The sequence below is a fragment of the Budorcas taxicolor genome, chromosome 4 (assembly GCF_023091745.1).
Source record: "Budorcas taxicolor isolate Tak-1 chromosome 4, Takin1.1, whole genome shotgun sequence".
NCBI classification, from domain to species: Eukaryota; Metazoa; Chordata; class Mammalia; order Artiodactyla; family Bovidae; genus Budorcas; species Budorcas taxicolor.
In genome coordinates, this window is record NC_068913.1 from 107,148,528 (window position 1) to 107,175,611 (window position 27,084).

The following is a 27,084-nucleotide window of genomic DNA, read 5'->3' on the forward strand; positions in this document are numbered from 1 at the left end:
CAGCACTTTACACCACTCACCCCAGGAGCCCCGCCCACAGCCAGCAGTGGTCTTGGGTTCCTGATGCTGCCATGGGCTCCAGGCTCCTCTGCTGTGTGACTCTCTGCCTCCTGGGAGCAGGTGAGTCCTGGACACAGTGTGGGAGCTTCTGAGATGTCTTTGCCTCCCTGAGATAGAAGCCTGGCGATGAGGGCTGCAGCAGGAGGCTTCCCTGTGCTCTGCCCTCAGCTTCCTTGTCTCCTCCCCAACAGGCCTGGTGGATTCTGAAGTCACCCAGACCCCCAAATACCTGATCAAGTCAAGAAAGCAGCAAGCGACTCTGAGATGTTCCCCTGACTCTGGACACTTCTCCGTGTACTGGTACCAACAAGCCCTGGGCCAGGGCCCCCAGTTCCTCGTTCAGTATTACAACCAGAAAGTGAGTGGAGAAGCTCACCTCCCGGATCGATTCTCAGGGAAACAGTTCAGTGACTCTCGCTCTGAGCTGAACCTGAGCTCCTTGGAGCTGATGGACTCCGCCATGTATCTCTGTGCCAGCAGCCAAGACACAGCCCTGCATGATCAGATGCCTCTGGTACAAAAACAATCCTACCCCAGCTCAGGAAGTGGTCGCCAGGGTGTCAGTTGCCAGCCAGCGAGACCCAGACCCAGGTAGAACTGATAGACTTTCCCAGACATTCTTTCCTGTGTATGTTTTAATGCTCACAAAGATCATGCAAGATAAAGATTAGTTTAACTGTTTATGCATCTGATGGGAAGTGACTTGCCCAGGTCTCATATTTCCTAACTGTCAGACAAGGAATCAGAATCTAGGCTGTCCTCAACACCTGTGTTCCCTGCTCCCCATCTTTTAAAGGAGTTCGCTCCACGTAGCTGTTACAGCTGACAAGTCCAAATCTGCAGGTTGGACTGGTGATACTAGAGGTTCAGGGAGAGCTGATGTTTAAATTCAAAGGCCCAAGAACTGACGGTCCAGTTTGAAGGCCATCAGCTGAACAGTTCTCTCTTACCTGGGGGAAGATCAGACTTTTCCTTCTATTCTTATCTTCACTGGTTGGATGAAGCCCATTAAGACAGCGGAATCATCTGTTTAAAATGTTAATCTAATCTAATGTTAAAATCTACCTATTTATATGTTAACCTCTTCCAAAAACACCCCCACTTAACATCCAGAATAAAGTTTAATTAAATGTCTCTGCCACAGTCAAGGTGACACGTTCAAGTAGCCATCACCCCGTGTTCCTGGGTTTCATAAGTATTTAATAAGCATGAAGTCCCTGGCACATAACAGGACTCTGGATTTCTTGATTCCCTTTGCTAACCTCTGACAGCCTCTTCTACCATTGCCTAGGTGCAAAGGTAGAGATGGACACGTTTTGCCTTGAAACCCTTTAATTGAGGACATAAGAAGTCCCAGTGAAAGAAAAATTATGCCTAATGATTCATTACATGAATTAAAAAGAGCTTGTAACATCTCACCTCAGATATTTTAAAATCACTTTTATTGATATTTGAACTGTAGTTTACAAGTAAACAATGTAGATTTTAGGGTCCCTGAGCCTCTTACAACATTATAGTCTGGGGGCTTCCCTGACAGCTCAGTTGGTAAAGAATCCACCTGCAATGCAGAAGACCCCAGTTCGATTCCTGGGTCAGGAAGATCCACTGCAGAAGGAATAGGCTACCCACTTCAGTGTTCTTGGGCTTCCCTTGTGGCTCAGCTGGTAAAGAATCCACCTACAATACAGGGGACCTGGGTTGGGAAGATCCCCTGGAGGAGGGAAAGGCTACCCTACCCACTCCAGTATTCTGGCCTGGAGAATTCAATAGACTGTATAGTCCATGGGATTGCAAAGAGTCGGACACAACTGAGTGACTTTCACTTGCACATTCAACGGTGTATTTGAGATTCCACATCCATGGATTCAACCAATCACAGCTGTTCAGTACCTTAGTACATATTTATTAAAATATCCACCCACAAGTGGACCCACTCAGTTCAAACTTGTGTTGTTCAAGGGTCAGGTGTATATTCACACTGTATAGTGAAGAGATCTACAGTTTGATCAATATATATGTATATGCTGATGAAACATCTGTCCCTTTAAGACAGAGAACATTTTATCACCAGAAATTCCCTCAGGCCCCGTTCCCAGGACTCTCTCCTTCCCTGACAATCAACAGGATGATTTCTGTTGCTGTAGATTTGTTTTGCTCATGTATCTTTTTAGTGAAAACATAATGTCTATACCCATCAGAACAATTCCTTTTTAGCCTGAAGCTAACTATGTAAGACAGTTAAGTGCTCCTGGAAAGTGTTATAATTAACAAAGTGCTTGAAACCATATGAGATACCATTTCCGTGTGATAGACAATCCTAACTGGGAATTAATGGTTTGATAAAATGACCATCAAAGGTCTTACCAGCTGGTACAGGCTGTTTTTGTAAGATTTATTTACTCAATTTCATAGATTTTTTTTCTCATGAACCCTTTTTCTGAAATCATTTTATAATGATTTTTTGTTAATATTCTATGAGAAACAACATAGCAAGGCTTCAGATTCACGCATTGGGGTCCTGGGCTGGCCAGACCACCAGCAGTAGTTTTATCAGTGAATGATAATTCCATGTCAGAGAAGGGTTCCTATGACTTGATCCCAAGGATTCAGGCCACAGGCCTTGACTTGGAAAGACCCCTTGCTCCTGGCCTGGCCTGGGTATGACCCCCTTTACTGTGTGCTTCTGTCTGCTGGACCAGAGAAGTCCTGAGCACATGTGTGGAACCCCTCGTGGGCTTGCCAGGCCCAGATTCAAGGCTAGTTGCTGTGGTTGTGACATGAGTTTCCTTCTTTGTTTCTCACTTGAGTTTCAGTGTCTTTCTGTCCCAGGACCCAGGAGTAGTTAGTCACCCAGACAGTAGACGTGTGGTCATGCTAAAGGGAAACCGACCATCAGGAGGTCACAGCAGGTCTAAAATCATGTAACCAGGATCTGGTACACAATTTACACAGTCCATGGTTCAAAGACTATGAAGAATTTGAAGATCCCGACAGCAGAGCGTCGCTGTAGGTACAGGGTCCTTTTGAGTGTGGGGTTTGTGCAACAAGATAGACTAGGGCTCTAAGATATCAATTTATTAATGGCAGTCATGCTTCGCAAGGAAGTATTCCCATGAGGTGGATGTCTCACATAAAGTCAGAGCACTTTTCATTTATCCTGGAGTCCAGCACTTCACCCCAAATCCCTCTCATATATGTGTTCCTTTGTTTGAAAATGTCATCCGCGTTGAGCAACCAGCTTCTGACCACAAAGACAGTTCTGTCTTAGGGCTGCAGTGGTTCCACTTGCTGTGTCCCCTCCCTGAGCCCTCAGACTCGGGAAGCACATACTTTGGCAAACGTGAAGGCGCTGTACCTGCGTTTGGCCAATGTCCTGTCTGTTAGCGAACTGAGAAGAAACAGAGCCAAACGATTTCTCAAATACTGATGAGTCTGCCCTGCCGTTAAGGAATCAGACGCCAAAGAATCATTGTAGATGAGAGGACAGGAGCAGGACTCTGGTCAACTGAGCAAAGCAGAAACAACACTTGAGGGAGTATTTGGGATGCATGGGTCATAAAGGACAGCAGGAAGCCCTAAGGATGTCCTCTGAGATTCAAAACTACTGAAATATATAGACAAATAAGCTAATATACAAATAAAGGAATTATCTCCGGAGTGAAATATACATAAAGGTACAAACTACTCTAAGGAAAGGTTACAACACTTTGTAAGACTGACATCTGTTCAGACCATGTCCAAGCAATCTGTCCAAGCCATCTCCTTGTTCTAAGCTACTGATTTAGAATCAACTTTAATCTGAGCCTCTAGGGGAAGGGGCGTGGCCTCCTGAGTGACAGGTTGGCTCTGGGGCCTGGCAGGGACAGTGACATCTCAGAAGGACTCCCTGGAGAGCCCTTCTCCCCTCTCATCCACACTCAGCCCAGAGGGCCCTCCGCCTGCCCCGCCCCCGCCATGAGCCCCTGCCTCCTGGGCTGTGTGGTCTTCTGTCTCCTGCAGGCAGGTGAGTCCTGGGGGGCAGGGTCCCCTTCAGGGTGCCAGCACCAGGCATGTCCGCTGTGACTGCAGCATCGGTCCTCTTCTCCACAGGGGCGGTCCATGCTGGTGTCACTCAGGACCCCAGATTCCAGGTGGTGAAGACAGGACAGAGGGCAACACTTAATTGTAGTCAGGATCTGGGTCATAACTATATGTACTGGTACCGACAAGACCCAGGACACGGGCTGAGGCTGATCCATTATTCAGCTGGGCCTCCCACCATGCAGCAAGGAGACGTGCCTGAGGGCTACAGCGTCTCCAGATCAAGCACAGAGAACTTCCCTCTCACGCTGGAGTCCGCCAACCCCTCCCAGACATCTGTGTACTTCTGCGCCAGCAGTTACTCCACAGCGCTGCATGGCCACCTCCTCTCTGTGCCAAAAGACAGGGGATCCAAGTGAAAGCTCCTAGCACCGGGAGCCTCAGGACTTGGTTAGCCATGTGCCTGCAGTGTGACCCTACGTGTGTGGACTGCTGCTGCTGCTGCTAAGTCACTTCAGTCGTGTCCGACTCTGTGCGACCCCATAGATGGTAGCCCACCAGGCTCCCCCGTCCCTGGTATTCTCCAGGCAAGAACACTGGAGTGGGCTGCCATTTTCTTCTCCAATGCATGAAAGTGAAAGTGAAGTCTCTCAGTCATGTCTGACTCTTTGGGACCCCATGGACTGCAGCCTATCAGGCTCCTCTGCCCATGGGATTTTCGAGGCAAGAGTACTGGAGTGGGGTGCCATTGCCTTCTCCCAGGTGTGTGGACTAGGTTGACCCAAACCTCACTCAGGGACTCTGAGACGTGTGTCCACCATCCTTCTCTGTCTTTTCTGTGCATCTTCCCTGTGAACCAAGAAGATGCTTCTCCAGCTCTGACTGCTAGTCCTCACCTGAGCCTAGACCTCCAGGAGGGAAGGCTGCTGGTAAACTAGATGAAAACAGATCCCCTTGTCTCTCGTCAATGCTGTCTCTCTGGAAGGCTCTCCCCGACTGGCTCTCACGAGGTCTCCGCTCTTGCCCACCTTTCTTGGGTGGGCAGGACGTCCCTCTCCTCACCTCCCTGGCCCCCTCTAGCACACCCATGCTGCTCCTCCCTCATCTGGCTCATGTCCCTTCCCAGGTCACACGGAAGCTTTTAAAGTGCCCTCTGCACATGGTCTGCTTTGAGCAAGCTGTCTGGAGTCACCAAAGAGAAATCAGCTTCAGTGAATCATCAATCATCCGAATCTCATGTGAGTCCATCTGAAGGAGACACTGGCTTTGTGTGTTCATCCTCCCGCCCCCGACTTCCTCAGCATCTCACCTAACCTCGGCCAGCTTGGCACCACCTTCCTCATCAAAATCTTCTCAAAGTCAAAATACATCTTCCATTGCCCCATTATATCAAGATTTTAGAAGTGTAGAAATATATGAGTTCGTATATATAAAAGCTCTTTATAAAATGTATTAACTAGAATTTGGAAATGCTTAATTTATACAAGAAATCTGGAAATATATGTATCTGATTAATCAGAGGTAGGTATGGAATACAGGTTTCCAGGCGTATTCATGTGAGATCCTCAGAGTGTTTATTTTATGGTGATTATTTCCATCTTAGCTAAGTACCGTCTTTGCAGTTATGCAGCAGTTTTTTCCTTCTTAGTGAAACTGTTGGATCATTGAGTCTTCAACTTCCAGAGGCTTAGAGTAGATTTGAAGGTCAACCCTAATTCAGCCAGAATGGGAAGGCAGTAGAACACTAGAGTGTGTGTGCGTGTGAGTGCGTGTGTGTGTGCGTGTGTGTGCGTGTGAGTGTGTGTGTGAGTGTGAGTGTGTGTGAGTGTGTGTGAGTGTGAGTGTGTGTATGTGTGAGAGTGTGTGTGCGTGTGTGTGTGTGAGTGAGTGTGAGTGTGTGTGAGTGTGAGTGTGTGTGAGTGTGTGTGAGTGTGAGTGTGTGTGTGTGCGTGAGTGTGTGTGAGTGTGTGTATGTGTGAGAGTGTGTGTGTGTGAGTGTGTGTGCGTGTGTGTGAGTGTGTGTGTGTGAGTGTGAGTGTGTGTGTGTGAGTGTGTGTGTGTGTGTGAGAGTGTGTGTGTGAGTGTGTGTGTGTGTGTGTATTAAGCTTGTGGGGGTTCTGTACCCCTGCTTTAGACAGAGGATGCAAATCCATGAGACTGTGAACCACTGGCCACCAGGAGGCACTGTGGGCCCATATAACCAGGGTGTGCTGGGAGGGGTTGAGGGTCACCCAGGAGAGGGCGGCTTTAGGGAACCTTAACTACATGCCTGTGTCAGGGAATAGGCTTGAGTTCCCTGAGTGATCTTGGGACACAGGGAGCCAACAGAGACTCCCCAGTGCCAGGGAAGCGGGGATGTGCCTGGAGCTTTGGGATGTACTCAGGGGGGACCTGCAGAGGGGCCCTGCAGGGAGGCCCTGCAAGGGAAGTGGAGGGTGAGGGGTTTGGGTGGCTGCTGAGAGCTTGGAGACCAGTGTCAGGAAGGAGCAGAGAGAGGACAACAAGCCATATTGTGGACATATGGAGACATGGGGAGAGTGCACACTTCACACCCACCCTTTGCTGAGGGGCTGTGCAGGACAGGGAAGGGCATAGAGGAGCCAGCCCTGGGTCCTGCCAAGGGGTCCAGAGGACAAGGGCAGCCTGATAGACACAGAGCAGTAATGTCATAGGCAAATTATCCAATCAGGGAACCAGGAAGGTCAGTGCTTTCACCACACACCCCAGGAGACCTGCCTCCAGCTAATGGTAGTCTTGGATTCCTGATACTGCCATGGGCTCCAGGCTCCTCTGCTGTGTGACTCTGTGCCTCCTGGGAGCAGGTGAGTCCTGGACACAGTGTGGGAGTTTCTGAGATGTCTTTGCCTCCCTGAGATAGAAGCCTGGTGAAGAGGGCTGCAAGAGGAGGCTTCCCTGTGCTCTGCCCACAGCTTCCTTGTCTGCTCCCTAACAGGCCTGGTGGATTCTGAAGTCACTCAGACTCCCAAATACCTGATCAAATCAAGACAACAGCAAGTGACTCTGAGCTGTTCCCCTGAATCTGCACACTGCTCTGTGTACTGGTACCAATAGGCCCTGGGCCAGGGCCCCCAATTCCTCGTTCAGTATTACAACAGGAAAATGATACAAAAAGGAAAGATATCAGATTGATTCTCAGGAAAACAGTTCAGTGACTTTCACTCTGAGATGAACTTGACTTCCTTGGAGCTGACAGACTCAGCCATGTATCTCTGTGCCAGCAGCCAAGACACAGCTCTCCATGATCAGGTGCCTCTGGGCCAAAAACACTCCTGCCCCAGCTCAGGAAGTGGTGGTGAGTGTGTCGACTGCCTGCCTGGCTGGCCCAGGCCAGGCAGAGTGGACAGTCTTCCCCAGATATTCATTTCTTGATATGTTTTAATGCTCTCAAAGATCATGCAAAGTAAGTATGATTTTAACTGTTTATACATCTGAGTGAACATGAATTGCCCAGATCTCATACTTCATATTGTTATAGCAAGGACTCTGACTCAAGTCTGTTTTCAACACTTGTGTTCTCTTTTCCCCAGTGAAACTGTCTCCCTACAGAACAAATTAGATATGCATGTGGGTTACGTGAAACAAGATAGAATTTGGGGCTCTATGATATAAATTGTTATTCATGAATGGCAGCCACGGATCACAAGGAGGTATTCCCATGGGTGGAATGTCTCAAATAAAAACAGCATTTTTCATTACCCTGGCGTCTGCACCTCCCTCCATGTCCCTCCTAAGCCTGCATTCCTTTGTGTCAATATGCCATCCTGTGCTGGGCACCCAGCTTCTCTCCACCCAGAAAGGTGGGTCACAGGCCCGAGGGGGCTCTGCTTACTCCCTCCCTCAACATGGGAGGCCCTGGATCCTGTGAACATGAAGGAATTTACCTGCTCTGGCCAGTGGACTGTCTTGTCAGTGAATTGATAAGAAATAGACCAAACAAGTCCTCAAGTCTTGATGAGCTTGCGATGAGGTTGGGAACAGATACCTGGATAAACATGGTGAGTGGAGAGCATTCTCAGGTCTGCGGTCAAGTAAACCGGAAGTGGGCCTTGAAGTCCTATTGGGACACATGAGTCATAAGGGCAACAGGAAGCCAGAAGAATTTCTGCAAGACTGAAGACTACAGAAATATGCGCATATATAAAAGTAATAAATATATTAATGAAAAAATAAAAAAAATTATCTGTGGACTAGAACATACAAAAAATTTAACCAGTTTTACATAAAGGTGACAGCAACTTGTAAGGCAACTGTTCACTCAGGTTTGATAGCTTACGTTGAAAGGTGGCGGATTCATGATCTCTGAAAAGATTTACCTTTGGGGCCAGGGACCAGTCTTCAACACCCAAGAGCTTTTGTGTAGCCGAGTATAAAAAGGGACACTTTAGGAAAGCTTCTCTCATAGACACCGGAAGGGGAGGGAGGGCACCCCCACTTGCTAGTCTAATCAAGGTCTTATATATTTCATCAGACCCACTCACAACATACATCTTAAATTAATAAGATTAGAACTGACAACAGAAAGATCTCACCAAACTCACTTCCACAATACACATCTTAAGATAAAAAAGATTAGTCAGAAGGTTCTTGTTGAGGAGAAACATGTTCTTGAGCAAGATACTATGCTATATTGACTAAACAAAGCAATGTAGAAAGAATGTTTGTCCCTTTCTCCTTGAGAGCCCTGGACCCTTTTTGCCTTCTCGAGGACTCTGGAACCCTTTCTCCTCGGGGACCTGAACTTCTTATCAATTGGCCTAGGGATTGACTCTCTCAGATTCATCTTTGATTTGAGCCTCTGGGGGAAGAGGCGTGGCCCCTGAGTGACAGGTTGGCTCTGGGGCCTGGCAGGGGCAGTGACATCTCAGAGAGAGAGCCCCTCTGGAGAGCCCCTCTCCCCTCTCATCCACACTCAGCCCAGAGGGCCCTCCGCCCACCCTGCCCCCGCCATGAGCCCCTGCCTCCTGGGCTGTGTGGTCTTCTGTCTCCTGCAGGCAGGTGAGTCTTGAGGGGCAGGGTCCCCTTCCAGGTGCCAGCTCTAAGCATGTCCTCTGTGACTGCAGCATCAGTCCTGCTTCTCCACAGGGGCTGTCCATGCTGGTGTCACTCAGGACCCCAGATTCCAGGTCGTGAGGACAGGACAGAGGGCGATACTGACATGTACTCAGGATCTGGGTCATGACCATGTGTACTGGTACCAAGTGCCACTTGGAGGCACTGTTCCATAATAAGTAGAGTGTGCTGGGAGGGTGTGAGAGTCACCCTGGGGAGGGCAGCTTAACAGAACCTTGTCTATATCATGCCTGCCTCTGGGAGCAGGTCTGAATTCCCTGAGTGGTCCTGGGACACATGGAGCCAGCACAGACTCCTCACTGCTCAGGAACTGGGGACCTGCCTGGAACCATGGGATGAACACAGAGGGTCATGACCTAACTCAGCACGGGAAGCGGAATAGTGAAGGGGTTGGGGTGACTGGTGAGGGCCTGGTGGCTGGTGATGAGTGTCAGGCAGGGTCGGGCAGAGAAGAACAAGGCATGTTGTGTGCATATGGGACCAGGGGATGAAGCTCACCTCACAGCCAGGCTTGCTGAGGGGCTGTCAGGACAGGGAAGGGCATAGAGGAGCCAGCCCTGCGTATTGGTAAGGGGTCCAATGGACAAGGGCAGCTTGATAGACACAGCAGTGACATCATAGGCAAATGCTCCAATCAGGGAAGCAGGACCTTCAGCACTTTACACCACTCACTCCAGGAGACCCGCCCCCAGCCAGTAGTGGTCTTGGGTTCCTGATGCTACCATGGGCTCCAGGCTCCTCTGCTGCTTGACTCTCTGCCTCCTGGGAGCAGGTGAGTCCTGGACACAGTGTGGGAGTTTCTGAGATGACTTTGCTTTTGCCATCCCCAAAATGCAAGACTCCTGGAAAGCGCTGCAGCAGGAGGCTTCCCCTGTTCTCTCCTCTCTACTTCCTTGTCTCTTCCCAACAGGCCTGGTGGATTCTGAAGTCACCCAGACCCCAAAATTCCTGACCAAATCAAGAAAACAGCAAGTGACACTGAGATGTTCCCCTGAATCTGGACACCGCTCTGTGTACTGGTTCCAACAGGCCCTGGGCCAGGGCCCCCAGTTCCTCGTTCAGTATTTTGATGGAAAAGTGTATCAAAGAGGAAACATGTCAGATCGATTCTCAGGTCAACAGTCAGGCTTGGAGTTGAACTTGACCTCCTTGGAGCTGATGGACTCTGCTCTGTATCTCTGTGCCAGCAGCCCAGACACAGCCCTGCATGATCAGGTGCCTCTGGGACAAAAACAGTCCTGCCCCAGCGCAGGAAGTGGTGGTGAGCGTGTCGGCTGCCAGTGTGCCAAGCCCAGTCTCTGGTAGAGAAATAGATCTTCCCAGACATTCATTTCTTGATATGTTTTAATGCTGAGTTGGTGATGGACAGGGAGGCCTGGCATGCTGCAATTCATGGGGTCACAAAGAGTCGGACACAACTGAGCGACTGAACTGAAACGGACTGAACTGAAATGACCTGAACTGAAGACCATGCGAGATACGTATTATTTTAACTGTTTATATATCTGAGGGGATTTGAATTGCCCAGATCTCCTGCTTCATGACTGTTACAGCTAGGATTGCAGCTCAAGTTTCCTCTCAACACCTGTGGTTCCTTTCCTCATGGAACCGTCTCCATACAGAGCAAGTTACATATACGTGTTGTGTTATGTGTAACAAGATACAGTTTGGCGCTCTGTGATATGAAATGTTACTCAGTGAATGGCAGCCACGCATCACAAGGAGGTATTCCCATGAGAAGAATGTCTCAGATAAAAAAAGCGCATTTTTCACTTACCCTGGTGTGCGCCACGTCTCACCACTGTTGCTCCTAAGTCTGCACACTTTCTGCAAATCCGTCATCCTGTGCTGGGCAACCAGCTTCTCTCCTCCCAGAAAGGGGGGTCACAGGCCTGAGGCCTCTCCCGACATGGGAAGCGGGGGCTCCTGTGAACATGAAGGAGCTGTACCTGCCTTTGGCCGGTGGACTGTCAGTGAGTTGATAAGAACAGATCCAAACAATTCCTCAAACACTGATGAGCCTTCAATGAGGTTGGGAGCAGAAACCTAGAGAAACACGGTAGGTGGAAGGCCATTCTCAGGGCTGCGATCAGTTAAAGCAGAAATGGGCCTTGAAGTCCTACTGGGACACATATCATGAAGGACAGCAGGAAGCTAGAGGGAATTTCCCAAGATGCAGAGCTATAGAAATATGTAGGCAAATTAAAGTAATATATACACACTTACGAAGAATTATCTCTGGAATAAAGTATAGATAAAATCGCAAACTATTTACAGAAAGGTTACAACAAATTGTAAGGTTCAAGTCCATTGATCTAGGTGGGTCTCCCTGTTGTGAAATCTTCACTCAGGTTCATTTCTGGTTTGAGTCTCTGCGGGAAGGGGCGTGGCCACCTGAATGACAGGTTGGCTCCAGAGCCTGGCAGGGACAGTGACATCTCAGAAGGCCTCCCTGGAGAGCCCCTCTCCCTCTCATCCACACTCAGACCAGAGGGCCCTCTGCCCGCCCCGCCCCCGCCATGAGCCCCTGCTTCCTGGGCCGTGTGGTCTTCTGTCTCCTGCAGGCAGGTGAGTCCTGGGGGGCAGGGTCCCCTTCGGGGTCCCAGCACTAACCCTGTCTGATGTGACTGCAGCATCGGTCCTCCTTCTCCGCAGGGGCAGTCCATGCTGGTGTCACTCAGGACCCCAGATTCCAGGTCGTGAGGACAGGACAGAGCGCGACACTGACATGTACTCAGGATCTGGGTCATGACCACATGTACTAGTACCGACAAGACCTGAGAAACGGGCCGAGGCTGATCCATTACTCAGCTGGTATGCACACTAGCGAGCCAGGAGGCATGCCCGCTGAGTACAGCGTCTCTAGATCAAACACAGAGAACTTCTCTCTCACGCTGGAGTCTGCCAGCCGCTCCCAGACATCTGCGTACTTCTGTGCCAGCAGTTACTCCACGGCGCTGCACAGCCACCTGGTCTCTGTTGAAAAAGACAAGGGGCCCACATGCAGGATCCTAGCACTGGGAACCTAACGCCCTGGGGACCACATGCCAGCACTGTGACCCTGGATGTGTGACCTGGACAGGCCTGGATCTGACCCCAGGGACTTGGAGACACGTGTGCACCATCAGGCTCTATCTTTCCTCTGCATCCTCCCTGGATGCAGTTCGGAATGCACCCAGTTCTGACTAGTTCTGACTCTTCCTCATCAGCTTAAGACCTCCAGAAGGGAAGAATATTAGTAAATCAGATATATCTAGACCCTCTTGTCTCTCCCAGCACCTCATTGCTGTCTGTCTGGAAGTTTCTCCCGCAGCCTCGCTCTCAAGTGCTCCCTGCTGTTGCCCTCCAGAGGGGCGGGTCTTTCCTCCTTTACTGCCTTGGCCTCACTCCCCTGCCCTCTCTGCTCCAGACACACTGCTCTGCCCTCATCTGGGCCATGTCCCTTCCCATGACACAAGGAACATTGTAACCACGCATAAGCAGTCGTGTTTGAGCAAGTTCTTGGGGTCATCAAAGAGAAAAAAAACCTCAGTTAATTAGAAAACATCCAAAATCCTTTGGGAGTTCATTCCCAGGAGGAGAGACAGGCGGGGTGTGTCTGTTCTCCTTCCCTGACCCTCTTTCTTAGTATCTCAATTAACCTGGACCAGGTTTCTATCATTTCCCTCAGAGAAATCTTCTCAAAGTCAAAATTTTCCTCCATGGTATCTTATTATATGAAGATTTTACAAGTTCATAGGAAATAAATAGGTTAATACACATTTAAATAGGAAATCTGAAAATATATGCCTCTGATTAATCAGAAACAGTTTTGAAGACATGTTTGCAGGCAGATTCACTTGAGATCCTCTGAGCATTTATTTTATGACATATATTTCCGTCTTTAGCTAACTACCATCATTGTACTGGTGAAGCAATTATTTCCTTGTTAGGAAAACAGTCAGATCATACAAGTTCTACCTCCAGAGCCTAAGAGTGGATTTGAAGATCAACCCTAATCAGCCAGTCTAGGGCAGTAGAACAGATATGTGTGTGTGTGTGTGTGTGTGTGTGTGTGTGTGTATACAGGGTGTGGGATATTTGAAACCTTGCTTCAAACAGAGGCTGCAAATCCATGAGACCATGGACCTTTGGCCACGAGGAGGCACTGTGTTTCCATGGTAAGCAGGCTGCCCTGGAGGGGTTGAGAGTTGCCCTGGGGAGGGCAGCTTAAGGGAACCTTGGCTACATGCCTGCACCTGGGAGCAGGTTTGAGTTCCCTGAGTGGTCCTGGGACACACGGAGCCAGCACAGACTCCTCTCTGCTCAGTGAAGTGGGGTCGCGCCTGGAGCTTCAGGATGTGCCCAGGGGCCCATCCCCTGGAGCAGCATGGGAAGGGGAGGGTGAGAAGTTGGTGTATCTGGTGAGGGCTGGGTGATGAGTGTCAGGCAGGGTCAGACAGAGCAGAACAAGAGTGTGTGGACACATGGGACCAGGGGACGAAGCTCACCTCACACCCATCCTTGCTGAGGGCTGTCAGGACAGGGAATGGCATAGAGGCGCCAGCCCTGGGTCCTGCCAAGCAGTCCAGGGGACAAGGGCAGCCTGCAGAGACACAGAGCAGTGACATCATAGGCAAATGCTCCAATCAGGGAAGCAGGAGGGTCCGCACTCTACACCACTAACCCCAGGAGCCCTGCCCCCAGCCAGCAGCAGTCCTGGGTTCCTGCTGCTGCCATGGGCTCCAGGCTCCTCTGCTGTGTGACTCTCTGCCTCCTGGGAGCAGGTGAGTCCTGAACACAGTGTGGAAGCATCTGAGATGTCTTTGCCTCCCTGAGATAGAAGCCTGGTGAAGAGGGCTGCAACAGGAGGCTTCCCTGTGCTCTGCCCTCACCTTCCTTCTGTCTCCTCCCCAACAGGCCTGGTAGATTCTGGGGTCACCCAGACCCCCAAATACCTGATCAAATCAAGAAAGCAGCAAGTGACTCTGAGATGTTCCCCTGAGTCTGGACACCGCTATGTATCCTGGTACCAACAGGCCCTGGGCCAGGGCCCCCAGTTCCTTGTTCAATATTTCGATAGGGAAGTGAATGAGAAAGGAAACATGCCAGATCGATTCTCAGGTGAACAGTTCAGTGACTCTCGCTCTCAGATGAACCTGAGCCCCTTGGAGCTGACAGACTCAGCCGTGTATCTCTGTGCCAGCAGCCAAGACACAGCCCTGCGTGATCAGGTGCCTCTGGGCCAAAAACACTCCTGCCCCAGCTCAGGAAGTGGCTGTGAGGGTGACTGCCTCCCTTTCAGGCCTACATAGATCTGATAGACTCTCCCAGACATTCTTCCTCTGCTATGTTTTAATGCTTCCAAAGATCATGCTAGGTAAGTATTATTTTACCTGTTTATACGTCTGACGGGAACTGTCTTGTCCACATCTTATATTTCATTACTTTCAGAGCTAAGATTTTGATTCATGCCTGTCCTCATTACTTGTGGTCTTTGTCCCCATAAAACTTTCCCCCACATGGAATAAATAATACACATAAACAGACACACACACGCACACACACACACATACACACACACACGTACATATTTTAAAGCAACTGGCTCACATAGTTGTTAAGACTGGTAAGTTGAAAAGCTGCAAGCGGGTCTGGTGCTACTAGAGACTGAGAGGGAGCTGATGTTTAAGTTCAAAAGTAGAAGAACTAATGGTCCAGTATGAAGGCCATCAGCTGACAATTCTCTCTTACTTGGGGGAGGATCAGCGTTTTCGTCTATTCATCTCTTCACCTGGTTTCATGAAGGCCACCAACATTATGAAGGGTCATCTGCTTTATGAATTAAAATGTTAATCTAATCTATTATTAAAATATACCTATTCACATTTTGAAAGTGAAGTCGCTCAGTCGTGTCTGACTCTTTGTGACTCCATGGACTGTAGTCCACAAGGCTCCTCCATCTGTGGAATTTTCTAGGCAAGAGTACTGGAGTGGGTTGCCATTTCCTTCTCCAGGGGATCTTCCTGACCCAGGGATTGAACCCGGGTCTCCCACATTGCAGGCAGATGCTTTACCATCTAAGCCAAAAAAATATCCCTCTTTGGAGCACCCAAAGAATAAAGCTAAATATCCAAGGCAGAGTCAAGGTGACATACTGTATTAGTCAGGACAGCATCTTCCAGGGTTGCACAAGAATTTAATAAGCATGAACTCCCTGTCAGGTAACAGGACTTTGGATTTCTTGACTCCATTTGCTAATCTCTGACAGCCTCCTCTAGTGCTTCCTAGGTGCGAAAGTAGATATGGACACATTTTGACTTCAAACCCTATACTTGAGGACTTCAGATGTCAGAGGAAAGAAAGTAATTATGCTTGCTGGTTCCATACATGAGATAAACAGAGCATGTAACTTACCCTCAGGCATTTTTACATCAACTTTATTGGCATGTGAATTATAGTTAACATTTGAATAATGTGAAGTTTGGGGGCCCTGAACCAGCCTTAACCCTGCTGTAAAAGTTTGTTTAAAAGTCAGTCAACCCTGTTTATGATTTCACATCCACAGATTCAACCAGCCACAATTGTGTGGTACTGTGAAAAGTGAAAGTGAAAGTCACTCAATCATGTCTGACTCTTTGCCACCCCATGGACTATACAGTCCATGAAATATAAATTCTCTCCAGGCCAGAATACTGGAGTGGGTAGCCTTTCTCTTCTCCAGCGGATGTTCCCAACCCAGGGATCCAACTCAGGTCTCTCACACTGCAAGCATGTTCTTTACCAGATGAACAACAAGGTCTGTGATTAGTATCTATTAAAAATTCCACATAAAACTGGACCCATGAAATTCAAAATAGTGTGGTCCAAGGGGTCTGCTGTATATACAATAACATTACACTGTATATTGAACAGATGAATGGTTTTGATCAATCCATATGTATGTGCCCATGGAATATTCACCTATAATGACTGAGAACATTTCATCACCAAAACATCTCTGAGGCCCCATCCCAGGCCTGACTCCTTCCCTGACAACCAACAGTATGATTTCTGTTGCTGTCATTTTTTTTTAAGTCCTCTTTAGCCCAGAGCTAAATATTTAAGCAATTGCTCCTGGAAAGTATTATGGGTAAAGAAGTTCTTGAAAGCATGTGAGCACCATATCTATGTCAGGGACTATCCTATCTGGAGATGGATGGTTTTGAAAATGACCATCCAAAGGTCTTCCCTGCTGCTACAGGCTTTGTTTGTTGTTGTTGTTAGATATGTACTTTCATAAATTTCTCTTCTCGTGCACACATTATCTGAAATCATTTTATGATGCTCTTTGACAGGAAGTCCTCAATTCTTCGGAGATTACTTTGAGATCCCATGTGACACAGATAGCAAGGCCTCCTGTTCACACACTGGGTGCTGGGACTGAGCAGGCAACCAGCAGCAGCGATTTTGGTGAGAGATCATTTCATGTCAGGAGAAGGCTTGCCTTTGATTTGACCCCAGCGACCAAGTCACAGGAGTTGAATTGAAAAGTCCCCCTTTCTATAGGGGCCTGGCCTGGGCACTCGTCTCCTGCACTGTGGGTCCCACTGTCTCTTGGACCAGAGACATTCTGAGCACAGGTATGGATCCCGTGGACTTGCCAGGCCCTGATTCAAGGCTTTTTTGTGGCTACAACATCAGACTCATTCATTGCTTCTGACTTTAGTTTCTGTGTTTTTGTCTCTGAGGCCCCAGGAATGGTTAGTCCCCAAGACCCCAGACGTGCGGTCGGGTTCCATGGAAACCAGCTCATCACGGTCCCCCACTCATGACCAGAGCATGATATTCAGGTTCAGAAATTATTGAGAAGTTGAAAACCACAGCAGCAGAGCAAGGCGGCTAGTGCAGGGTCCTTCTAAACGTGAGGTTTCTGCGTGTGATACAGTCTAGGCCTCTAGGATATCGGTTACTAAATGGCAGCCACACTTCACAAGGAAGTACCCCCATGCAATGGATGTCTCAGGTAAAATCGGACATTTTTCCTTTACCGCGGGGTCCGCCATCTCTCCCGACATCCCTCCCCCGTCTGTTCTCCTTTGCGCCAACATGTCATCCACGGTGCTGGGCAACCAGCTTCTCCCCTCAAGGCAAGCTGGGTCACAGGCCTGAGGCGGTTCGGCTTGCGTCTCCCCGACTCCTCAGACTCGAGAAGCACATGCTCAAGTGAATGTGAAGGCGCTGAGCCTGCATTTGACAGGCACCCAGTCAGTCGGGGAGTTAATAAGAAATAGATCCCTAGGATTCGTCAAGTGTTGATGAGCCTGCCCTAAGGTTGGGGAACCAGATTCCGGAATCTAGTGCTGCAATTATTTCCTTCTTAGTAGAAATGTCTGATCATACAGTGTGTTACCTCCACAGGCTAAGACTAGACTTGAAGATCAGCCCTAATTCATCCAGGCTGGGAAGGCAGCAGTTGAGGGGTGTGTGTATGTGTTTGTATGTGTGAGTATGGGTTGAAAGTGTGGAGTGTGGGGAATTTGTATTCTTATTTTAATAGAGGGTACAGATCTGTGAAACCACTGGCCACTAGGAGGCACTGTGGGTGCATGGTAAGCAGGGTGTGCTGGGAGGGGGTGAGAGTCACCCTGGAGAGGGCAGCTTAGGGGAACCTTGGCTACATGCCTGCATCAGGGAACAGGCTTGAGTTCCCTGAGTGGTCCAGACACATGGACCCAGCACAGACTCCTCACTGCCCAGGGGAGTGGAGACTTGCCTGGAGCCTCGGGATGTGCCCAGGGGATCTTCTCCTGGAGCAGCATGGGGAGTGGAGGGTGAGGGATGAGTGTGTCTGGTGAGGGCGGGGTGATGAGCCTCAGGCAGGGACAGGAAGAGAAGAAAAAGCCATGTGATGGGCATATGGGGACCTGGGGACAGTGCTCAACTCACACCCACCCTTTGCTGAGGGGCTGTGCAGGACAGGGAAGGGCATAGAGGAGCCAGCCCTGGGTCCTGCCCAGTGGTCCAGTGGACAAGGGCAGCCTGATAGACACAGAGCAGTGATGTCATAGGCAAATGCTCCAGTCAGGGAACAGGAGGGTCAGCACTTTACACCACTCACCCAGGAGCCCTGCCCCCAGCCAGCAGCGGTCTTGGGTTCCTGATGCTGCCATGGGCTCCAGGCTCCTCTGCCGTGTGACTCTCTGCCTCCTGGGAGCAGGTGAGGCCTGGACAGTGTGGGAGCTTCTGAGATGTCTTTGCCTCCCTGAGATAGAAGCCTGGTGAAGAGGGCTGCAAGAGGAGGCTTCCCCTGTGCTCTGCCCTCAGCTTCCTTGTCTGCACCCTAACAGGCCTGGTGGATTCTGGAGTCACCCAGGCTCCCAAATACCTGATCAAATCAAGAAAGCAGCAAGTGACTCTGAGCTGTTCCCCTGAATCTGCACACCACTCTGTGTACTGGTACCAACAGGCCCTGGGCCAGGGCCCCCAATTCCTTGTTCAGTATTACAACCGGGAAACGATACAAAAAGGAAAGACATCAGATTGATTCTCAGGAAAACAGTTCAGTGACTTTCGCTCTGAGCTGAACTTGACCCCCTTGGAGCTGATGGACTCAGCCGTGTATCTCTGGGCCAGCAGCCAAGACATAGCCCTGCATGATCAGGTGCCTCTGGGATAAAAACACTCCTGCCCCAGCTCAGGAAGTGGTGCTGAGTGTGTCAACTGCCTCATGAACCCATTCTTTGAGGTCATTTAATAATGATATTTTGACAAGAAGTCATCCTCTTTTTGTCAAAATTGTTGAGATCCCATGAGATACACACATAGCAAGTTTTCACGTTCACTCAGCGTTGTGCCCCATTGGCCAGACCATGGGCAGTAGAATTTTGGTTCTGTAATCAGGAGAAGAGTACTATTTGCTTCAACTCTAAATATCCAAGCGCAGGCTTTGAGCTGGAACTCTCCACTTTCTGTTCTGGCCTGGCACAGGCACAAGTCTTCTGTGTGGTGTTCTTCCATCCCCTGGATCAGGGATGTTCTGAGCAGAGATGTGGAACCATCATGGGCTTGCCAAGCTCCACTTCAAGACTTGCTGTTGTGGTTACAATATGAGTCTCCTTCTTGCTTCTGACTTGAGATTCTGCATCTCTGACTCTCAGGTCATAGGAAAGGTTAGTCACCCAAACCCAAGACATGTGGTCATAGTCAGTGGAAACCAGCACATCAGGTCACCACAGTCATGCACTCAAGCCTAGCTACATGATTTGCAGGGTCCGCAGTGTGAATATTATTGAGAATTTATTGTTGTGTAAGGAAATGTACAGGACTGTGGTCAATTAGACAAAGTAGATACAGACACCTGAAGGAGTATTTGTGATGCGTGAGTCATAAAGGGCAGCATGAAGCTAGAAGGATTTTTTTCTTGAGTTTCAACTCTCAGAAATATGTTGTCGTTGTTCAGTTGCAAAGTCCTGTCCAACTCTTTGTGACCCCTTGGACTTCAGCATGACAGGCTTTGTTGTCCTTCGCTATCTCCCTTAGCTTGCTCACACGCATGTCCATCGAGTCTGTGATGCCATCCAACCATCTCATCCTCTGTCATCCACTTCTCCTCTGTCTTCAATCTTTCCCAGCATCAGAGTTTTTTCAAATGAGTCAGTTCTTCTCATCAGGTGGCCAAAGTATTGGAGGTTCAGCTTCAGCATCAGTCCTTCCAATGAATAACCAGGACTGCTTTCCTTTAGGATGGACTGGTTTGATGTCCTCAGAGTCCAAGGGACTCTCAAGAGTCTTCTCCAGCACACAATTTGAAATTATCAGTTCTCCAGTACTCAGCCTTCTTTATGGTCCAATACATTCATACGTGACTCCTGGAAAAACCATAGCTTTGACTAGACAGACTTTTGTTGGCAGACTAATGTCTCTGTCTTTTAATATGCTGTCTAGGTTTGTCTAGTACTGCCCCACTCCAGAACTCTTGCCTGGAGAATCCCATCGATGGAGGAGCCTGGTGGGCTACAGTCCATGGGGTCGCTAAGAGTTGGACACGACTGAGCGACTTCACTTTCACTTTTACTTTTCACTTTTCACTTTCATGCATTAGAGAAGGAAATGGCAACCCACTCCAGTGTTCTTGCCTGGAGAATCCCAGGGACAGCGGAGCCTGGCGGGCTGCCGTCTATGGGGTCGCACAGAGTTGGACACGACTGAAGCGAGTTAGCAGCAGCAGGAGCAGGTTTGTCATAACTTTTCTTCCAAGGAGCAAACACCTTTTAATTTCATGTTTGCAGTCACCATCCATAGTGATGTTGGAGTCCAAGAAAATAAAGTCTTTCACTATTTCTATTGTTTCTCCATCTATTTGCCAAGAAGTGATGGGCCTGGATGCCATGATCTTAGTTTTCTGAATGCTGAGTTTTAAGCGAGCTTTTTTACTCTCCTCTTTCACCTTCATCAAGAGGCTCTTTAGTTTCTCTTTGCTTTTTGCCATTAGGGTGGTGTACTGATATCTCCTGTCATAAGGACAGGACAGAGTGCAACACTGAAATGTACTCAGGATCTGGGTCATGACCGCATGTACGGTACCTAATGGTACCAGTGGTGGTGTACTGGTACACCACCCTAATGGCAAAAAGCAAAGAGAAACTAAAGAGCCTCCTGATGAAGGTGAAAGAGGAGAATAAAAAAGCTGGCTTAAATCTCAGCATTCAGAAAACTAAGATCATGGCATCCAGTACACTGGTGTCATCTGCATATGTGAGGTTACTGACATTTCTTCCAGCAATCTTGATTTCAGTTTGAGCTTCATGCAGCCCGGCATTTGGCATGATGTACTCTGCATATAAGTTAAATAAGCAGGGTGACAATATACAGCCTTGATGTACCCTTTTCTTTTCCCAATTTTGAGCCAGTTCATTATTCTACAAAAGTATGTAGATAAATAAACATACATAGTAATGAAGATTTATCTCTGGAATACAGCACACTTTAAGTTGTAAGCTGTTACAGAAAGGATACAACCGCTCATAAGGCTTATGTCCATTGAGCTGGACATAAGTTCTGTTGCGAACTGTTCACTTAGGTTCATTTCTGATTTGAGCCTCTGGGGAAGGGGCATGGCCCCTGAGTGACAGGTTGGCTCTGGGGCCTGGCAGGGACAGTGACATCTCAGAAGGACTCCTTGGAGAGCCCCTCTCCCTCTCATCCACACTCAGCCCAGAGGGCCCTCTGCCCGCCCCACCCCTGCCATGAGCCCCTGCCTCCTGGGCTGTGTGGTCTTCTGTCTCCTGCAGGCAGGTGAGTCCTGGGGGCCGGGGTCCCCTTCGGGGTCTCAGCACTAAGCCTGTCCACTGTGACTGCAGCGTTGGTCCTCCTTCTCCACAGGGGCGGTCCATGCTGGTGTCACTCAGGACCCCAGATTTCAGGTCGTGACAACAGGACAGAGGGCGACACTGAAATGTACTCAGGATCTGAACAATGACAGTATGTACTGGTGCTGACAAGACCTGGGACACGGGCTGAGGCTGATGCGTTATTCAGCTGGGCCTCCCACCACAGAGCAAGGAGACGTGCCTGAGGGCTACAGCGTCTCCATATCAAGCAGAGAGAACTTCCCTCTCACGCTGGAGTTCACCAACCCCTCCCAGACATCTGTGTACTTCTGCACCAGCAGTTACTCCGTGGCGCTGCACAGCCACCTCCTGTCTGTGCAAAAAGACAGGTGAGGCCCTGCAGCCTGGAAGTCAGAGATCCTCTTAAAGGCTCCTAGCACTTGGAGTCTCAGGGTTTCACAGGTCATGTGCCTGCAGGGTGACCCTGGGTGTGTGGAATAGGTTGACCCAAACCTCACTCAGGGACTCCGAGACATGTGTCCACCATCCTTCTCTGTCTTTTCCATGCATCCTCCCTGTGAACCAAGAAGATGCTTCTCCAGCTCTGACTGCTAGTCCTCACCTGAGCCTGAGACCTCCAGGAGGGAAGGCTGCTGGTAAACTAGATGAAAACAGATCCCCTTGTCTCTCGTCAATGCTGTCTCTCTGGAAGGCTCTCCTCAACTGGCTCTCACGTGGTCTCCGCTCTTGCCCACCTTTCTTGGGTGGGCAGGATGTCCCTCTCCTCACCTCCCTGGCCCCCTCTAGCACACCCATGCTGCTCCTCCCTCATCCGGGTCATGTCCCTTCCCAAGTCACACGGAAGCTTTTAAAGTGCCCTCTGCACATGGTCTGCTTTGAGCAAGCTGTCTGGAGTCATCAAAGAGAAATCAGCTTCAGTTAGTTATCAGTTATCCGAATCTCATGTGAGTCCATCTGAAGGAGTGACTGGCTTTTTATGCACATCCTCCTGCCCCCGACATCCTCAGCATCTCACCTAACCTCGGTCAGCTTGGCACCACCTCCCTCATCAAAATCTTCTCAAAGTCAAAATATGTCTTCCATCGTCCCATTATATCAAGATCTTATAAGTGCAGAAATATCTGAGTTCATATATATAAAAGCTCTTCATAAAATGTATTAACTAGAATTTGGTAATGCTTAATTTATATAAGAATTGTGGAAATACATGCATCTGATTAATCAGAGGTAAGTATGGAATACAGGTTTCCAGGCAGATCACGTGAGATCCTCAGAGTGTTTATTTTATGGTCATATATTTTTCTCTTAGCTAACTACCATCATTGCAGTGGTGCAGCGATTCTTTCCTTCTGAGCAAGAATGTCAGATCATTGAGTCTTCAAATTTGAGAGGCTAAGAGTAGATTTGAAGGTCAACCCTAATTCAGCCAGGATGGGAAGGCAGTAGAACAAGGAATGTGTGTGTGTGAGTGTGTGTGTGTGTGTGTGAGTGTGTGTGTGTATGTGTGTGAGTGTGTGTGTGTGTGTGTGTGCGCACACGTATGTATTAAGCTTGTGGGGTTCTGTACCCCTGCTTTAGACAGAGGATGCAAATCCATGAGACTGTGAACCACTGGCCACCAGGAGGCACTGTGGGCCCATATAAGCAGGGTGTGCTGGGAGGGGTTGCGGGTCCCCCAGGAGGGCAGCTTTAGGGAACCTTAACTACATGCCTGTGTCAGGGAACAGGCTTGAGTTCCCTGAGTGGTCCTGGGACACATGGAGCCAACACAGACTCCTCAGTGCCAGGGAAGTCAGGACGTGCCTGGAGCTTCGGGATGTACTCGGGGGCCCTGCATGGGAAGTGGAGGGTGAGGGGTTCGGGCGGCTGCTGAGGGCTTGGTGACGAGTGTCAGGAAGGAGCAGAGAGAGGAGAACAAGCCATATTGTGGACATATGGAGACATGGGGAGAGTGCACACTTCATACTCACCATTCGTAGAGGGGCTGTTCAGGACAGGGAAGGGCATAGAAGAGCCAGCCCTGGTCACACAAGGGGCCCAGTGGACAAGGGCAGCCTGCAGAGATACAAGCAGTGATGTCATAGGCAAATGCTCCAATCAGGGAAGCAGGAGGGTCAGCACTTTACACCACTCACTTCAGGAGCCTGCACCCAGCCAGCAGCAGTCCTGGGTTCCTGATGCTGCCATGGGCTCCAGGCTCCTCTGCTGTGTGACTCTCTGCCTCCTGGGAGCAGGTGAGTCCTGGATACAGCATGGGAGTTTCTGAGATGTCTTTGCCTCCCTGAGATAGAAACCTGGTGAAGAGGGCTGCAGCAGGAGGCTTCCCCTGTGCTCTGCCCTCAGCTTTCTTGTCTCCTCCCCAACAGGCCTGGTGGATTCTGAAGTCACCCAGACCCCCAGGTACCTGATCAAATCAAGAAAGCAGCAAGCAATGCTGAGATGTTCCCCTGAGTCTGGACACCGATCTGTGTACTGGTACCAACTGGCCCTGGGCCAAGGCCTCCAATTCCTCATTCAGTATTACAATAGGGCAGAGAGTGAGAAAGGAAACATACCAGATCGATTCTCAGGAAAACAGTTCAGTGACTCTAGCTCTGAGCTGAACTTGACTTCCTTGGAGCTGACAGACTCAGCCGTGTATCTCTGTGCCAGCAGCCAAGACACAGCCCTGCATGATCAGGTGCCTCTGGGACAAAAACACTCCTGCCCCAGCTCAGGAAGTGGTGCCTGTGTGTCAGCTGTCAGCCTGCCAAGCCCAGTCTCTGGTAGAGTGAGAGACTTTCCCAGACATTCACTTCTTGATATGTTTAAATGTTCACTAATGTCATCAAGATAAGTATCATTTTAACTGGTTGTACATCTGAGGGGTCGTGAGTTGCCCAGATCTCATATATCATAAGTATTACAGCTAGCATCCCAGCGCAAGTGTGTTCTCAACACCTGTGGTCCCTTCGCTCGTGGAACTGTGTACACAGCAAGTTACGTATACGCGTTGTGGGGTGTATACAGTTTGGGGCTGTGTGATATGAAGTGTTACTCAGTGAATGGCAGCCACAGTTCACAAGGAGGTATTCCCATGAGAGGAATGTCTCAAATAAAAACAGCATTTTTCATTACCCTGGTGTCTGCACCTCCCTCCACGTCCCTCCTACATCTGAATTCCCTTGTGGCTAGACATCATCCTGTGCCGGGCACCCAGCTTATCTCCACCCATAAAGGTGGGTCACTGGCCTGAGGGGGCTCTGCTTGCTCCCTCCCCTCAACACGGGAAACACAGGCTGCTGTGAACATGAAGGAGCTGTAAGTGCGTTTGACCAGTGGACCGTCTGTCAGTGAATTGATTAGAAACAGACCAAAGAATTCCTCAAATGTTGATGAGCCTGCAATGAGGTTGGGAGCAGAGACCTGGAGAAACATGGTAGGTGGAGGGACAGGCTCAGGACTGCGGGCAATGTTGTGGAAAGGGAGCCTTGAAGTGCTGCTGCTAAGTTGCTTCAGTTGTGTCCAACTCTATGCAACCTCATAGACGGCAGCTCACCAGATTCCCCCATCCCTGGGATTTTCCAGGTAAGAACACTGGAGTGGGGTGCCATTGCCTTCTCCGCTTGAAATGCTCTTGGGACACATATCATAAAGGGCAGCAGGATGCCAGAAGGATTTCCCGGATTCAAAACTTCAGAAATATGTAGATAAATACAAGTAATATACATGTTAATGAAGACTATGTCTGGAATAGAATATACAAAATATTTAATCAGTTTAACATCTACAGAAAAACCTTTAATATTTTCAGAAAGGTTACAGCAACCTGTGAGATTACGTCTGTTGTCCTGGATGGGTCTCCGTGTTGTGAACGGTTCACTCAGGTTCATCTCTGATTTGAGCCTCCAGGGGAAGGGGCGTGGCCCCTGAGTGACAGGTTGGCTCTGGGGCCTGGCAGGGACAGTGACATCTCAGAAGGACTCTCTGGAGAGCCCCTCTCCCTCTCATCCACACTCAGACCAGAGGGCCCTCCACCCGCCCCACCCCCGCCATGAGCCCCTGCCTCCTGGGCTGTGTGGTCTTCTGTCTCCTGCAGGCAGGTGAGTCCTGGGGGGCAGGGTCCCCTTCGGGGTCCCAGCACCAAGCATGTCTGCTGTGACTGCAGCATCGGTCCCCCTTCTCCTCAGGGGCGGTCCATGCTGGTGTAACTCAGGACCCCAGATTCCAGGTCATGAGGACAGGACAGAGCACGACACTGAGATGCACTCAGGATCTGAGCTTTAGCTATATGTACTGGTACCGACAAGACCCGGGACACGAGCTGAGGCTGATCCATTACTCAGTTATCCCTCCCGCTACGGAGAAAGGAGCCGTGCCCGAGGGCTACAGCGTCTCCAGACCAAGCACAGAGAACTTCCCTCTCACGCTGGAGTCCGCCAACCCCTCCCAGACATCTGTGTACTTCTGCTCCTGTGGTTATCCACGGCGCTGCACGGCCACCTCCTCTCTGTGCAAAAAGATGAGGGAAGCCCTGCAGGCTGAACGGAGGAGACCCTCTTGCAGGCTTCTCACACCCGGAGCCTTGGATTCCAGGGCCACATGCCTGCAGTGTGACGCTGAGTGTCTGTCTCATATCCCGCCCAGCTACATCGACGTTAAATAGAGTGGGCGGGTGGTTTTTCTTATTTCAAAGTTTTATAACTTTAAAACTAAATGGGTTAATATATATAATATTTGTATATAAATCCATTACCTATAATTAGTAATACTTAATTTATATAGGAAATCTAGAATTATGTGGATCTGATGAATCAGAGGGAACAAGGAATGCAGTGTCCCAGGCTGTATTCGCCTGAGCTCAGCAGAGTGTCTGTATGAAGGTCTCTGTGATTCCACCCTAGCATACTACTGTCAGTGCAATTATTTTCCTCTTAATGGAAATGCTGGTTTCTACAGTCTTTTACCTCCAGAGGCTAAGAGGGAATTTGAAGATCAATCTTAAGGCAGCCAGCTTGGGAATACAGTAGAACAATGTGTGTGTGTGTGTGTGTGTGTGTGTGTGTGTGTGTGTTTGTGTTCAGGGTATTGACATTCCTGCTTTAGACAGAAGGCACAGATCCAAGAGACTGTGGCCCATTGGCCACTAGGAGGCACTCTGGGCCCACAGTAAGCAGGGGGTCCTGGGAGGGGTGGAGAGTCACCCTGGCGAGGGCAGCTTTAAGGAACCTTGGCTACATGCCTGCATCAGGAAGCAGGTTTGAGTTCCCTGAGTTCCTGAGGTTCCAGGACCCATGGAACCAGTACAGACTCCCCACTGCCCAGGAAAGTGGGGATGTCCCTGGATCCTCAGGATGTGCCCAGAAGACACTCTCCAGGAGCTGCAAGGGAAGTGGAGGTGAAGGGGTTGGGGTGGCTGGTGAGCACTGGGTGATTGGCAGCTGATGGCCTGGTGATTGCCAGCCAGGAGAGTGCCTGGCTGTGTGTCAGGCAGGGGCAGGCAGAGGACAACAAGGTATGCTGTGGGCATTGGGGACATGGGGATGGTGCACCCTTCACACCGACCCCTTGCTCAGGGGCTGTGAAGGGCAGGAAGGGCATAGAGGGCTCACCTTTGGTGCTG

At 49.5% G+C, this 27,084-nt stretch overlaps 3 pseudogenes and 5 gene segments (V, D, J or C); all 8 read left to right on the forward strand.

The window, feature by feature from the left end:
• Positions 1-71: 71 nt before the first annotated feature.
• Positions 72-655, forward strand: LOC128046319 (T cell receptor beta variable 5-1-like). The segment is given in 2 exon segments: positions 72-120; positions 252-655. Coding segments are annotated over 2 exon segments (453 nt in total).
• A 3,359-nt stretch (positions 656-4,014) lies between these two features.
• On the forward strand, positions 4,015-4,499 carry LOC128046775 (T cell receptor beta variable 6-5-like). The segment is given in 2 exon segments: positions 4,015-4,063; positions 4,150-4,499. Coding segments are annotated over 2 exon segments (399 nt in total).
• Positions 4,500-9,894: 5,395 nt separating this feature from the next.
• LOC128046320 (T cell receptor beta variable 5-6-like) lies at positions 9,895-10,476 on the forward strand. The segment is given in 2 exon segments: positions 9,895-9,943; positions 10,082-10,476. Coding segments are annotated over 2 exon segments (444 nt in total).
• A 1,214-nt stretch (positions 10,477-11,690) lies between these two features.
• Positions 11,691-12,200, forward strand: LOC128046321 (probable non-functional T cell receptor beta variable 6-7; annotated as a pseudogene).
• Positions 12,201-13,888: 1,688 nt separating this feature from the next.
• On the forward strand, positions 13,889-14,465 carry LOC128046322 (T cell receptor beta variable 5-1-like). The segment is given in 2 exon segments: positions 13,889-13,937; positions 14,071-14,465. Coding segments are annotated over 2 exon segments (444 nt in total).
• A 6,912-nt stretch (positions 14,466-21,377) lies between these two features.
• Positions 21,378-21,854, forward strand: LOC128046827 (T cell receptor beta variable 6-1-like; annotated as a pseudogene).
• A 1,797-nt stretch (positions 21,855-23,651) lies between these two features.
• On the forward strand, positions 23,652-24,786 carry LOC128046323 (T cell receptor beta variable 5-1-like). The segment is given in 3 exon segments: positions 23,652-23,716; positions 23,849-24,162; positions 24,760-24,786. Coding segments are annotated over 3 exon segments (390 nt in total).
• Positions 24,787-25,515: 729 nt separating this feature from the next.
• LOC128046324 (T cell receptor beta variable 6-9-like) lies at positions 25,516-26,006 on the forward strand (annotated as a pseudogene).
• Positions 26,007-27,084: the final 1,078 nt, after the last annotated feature.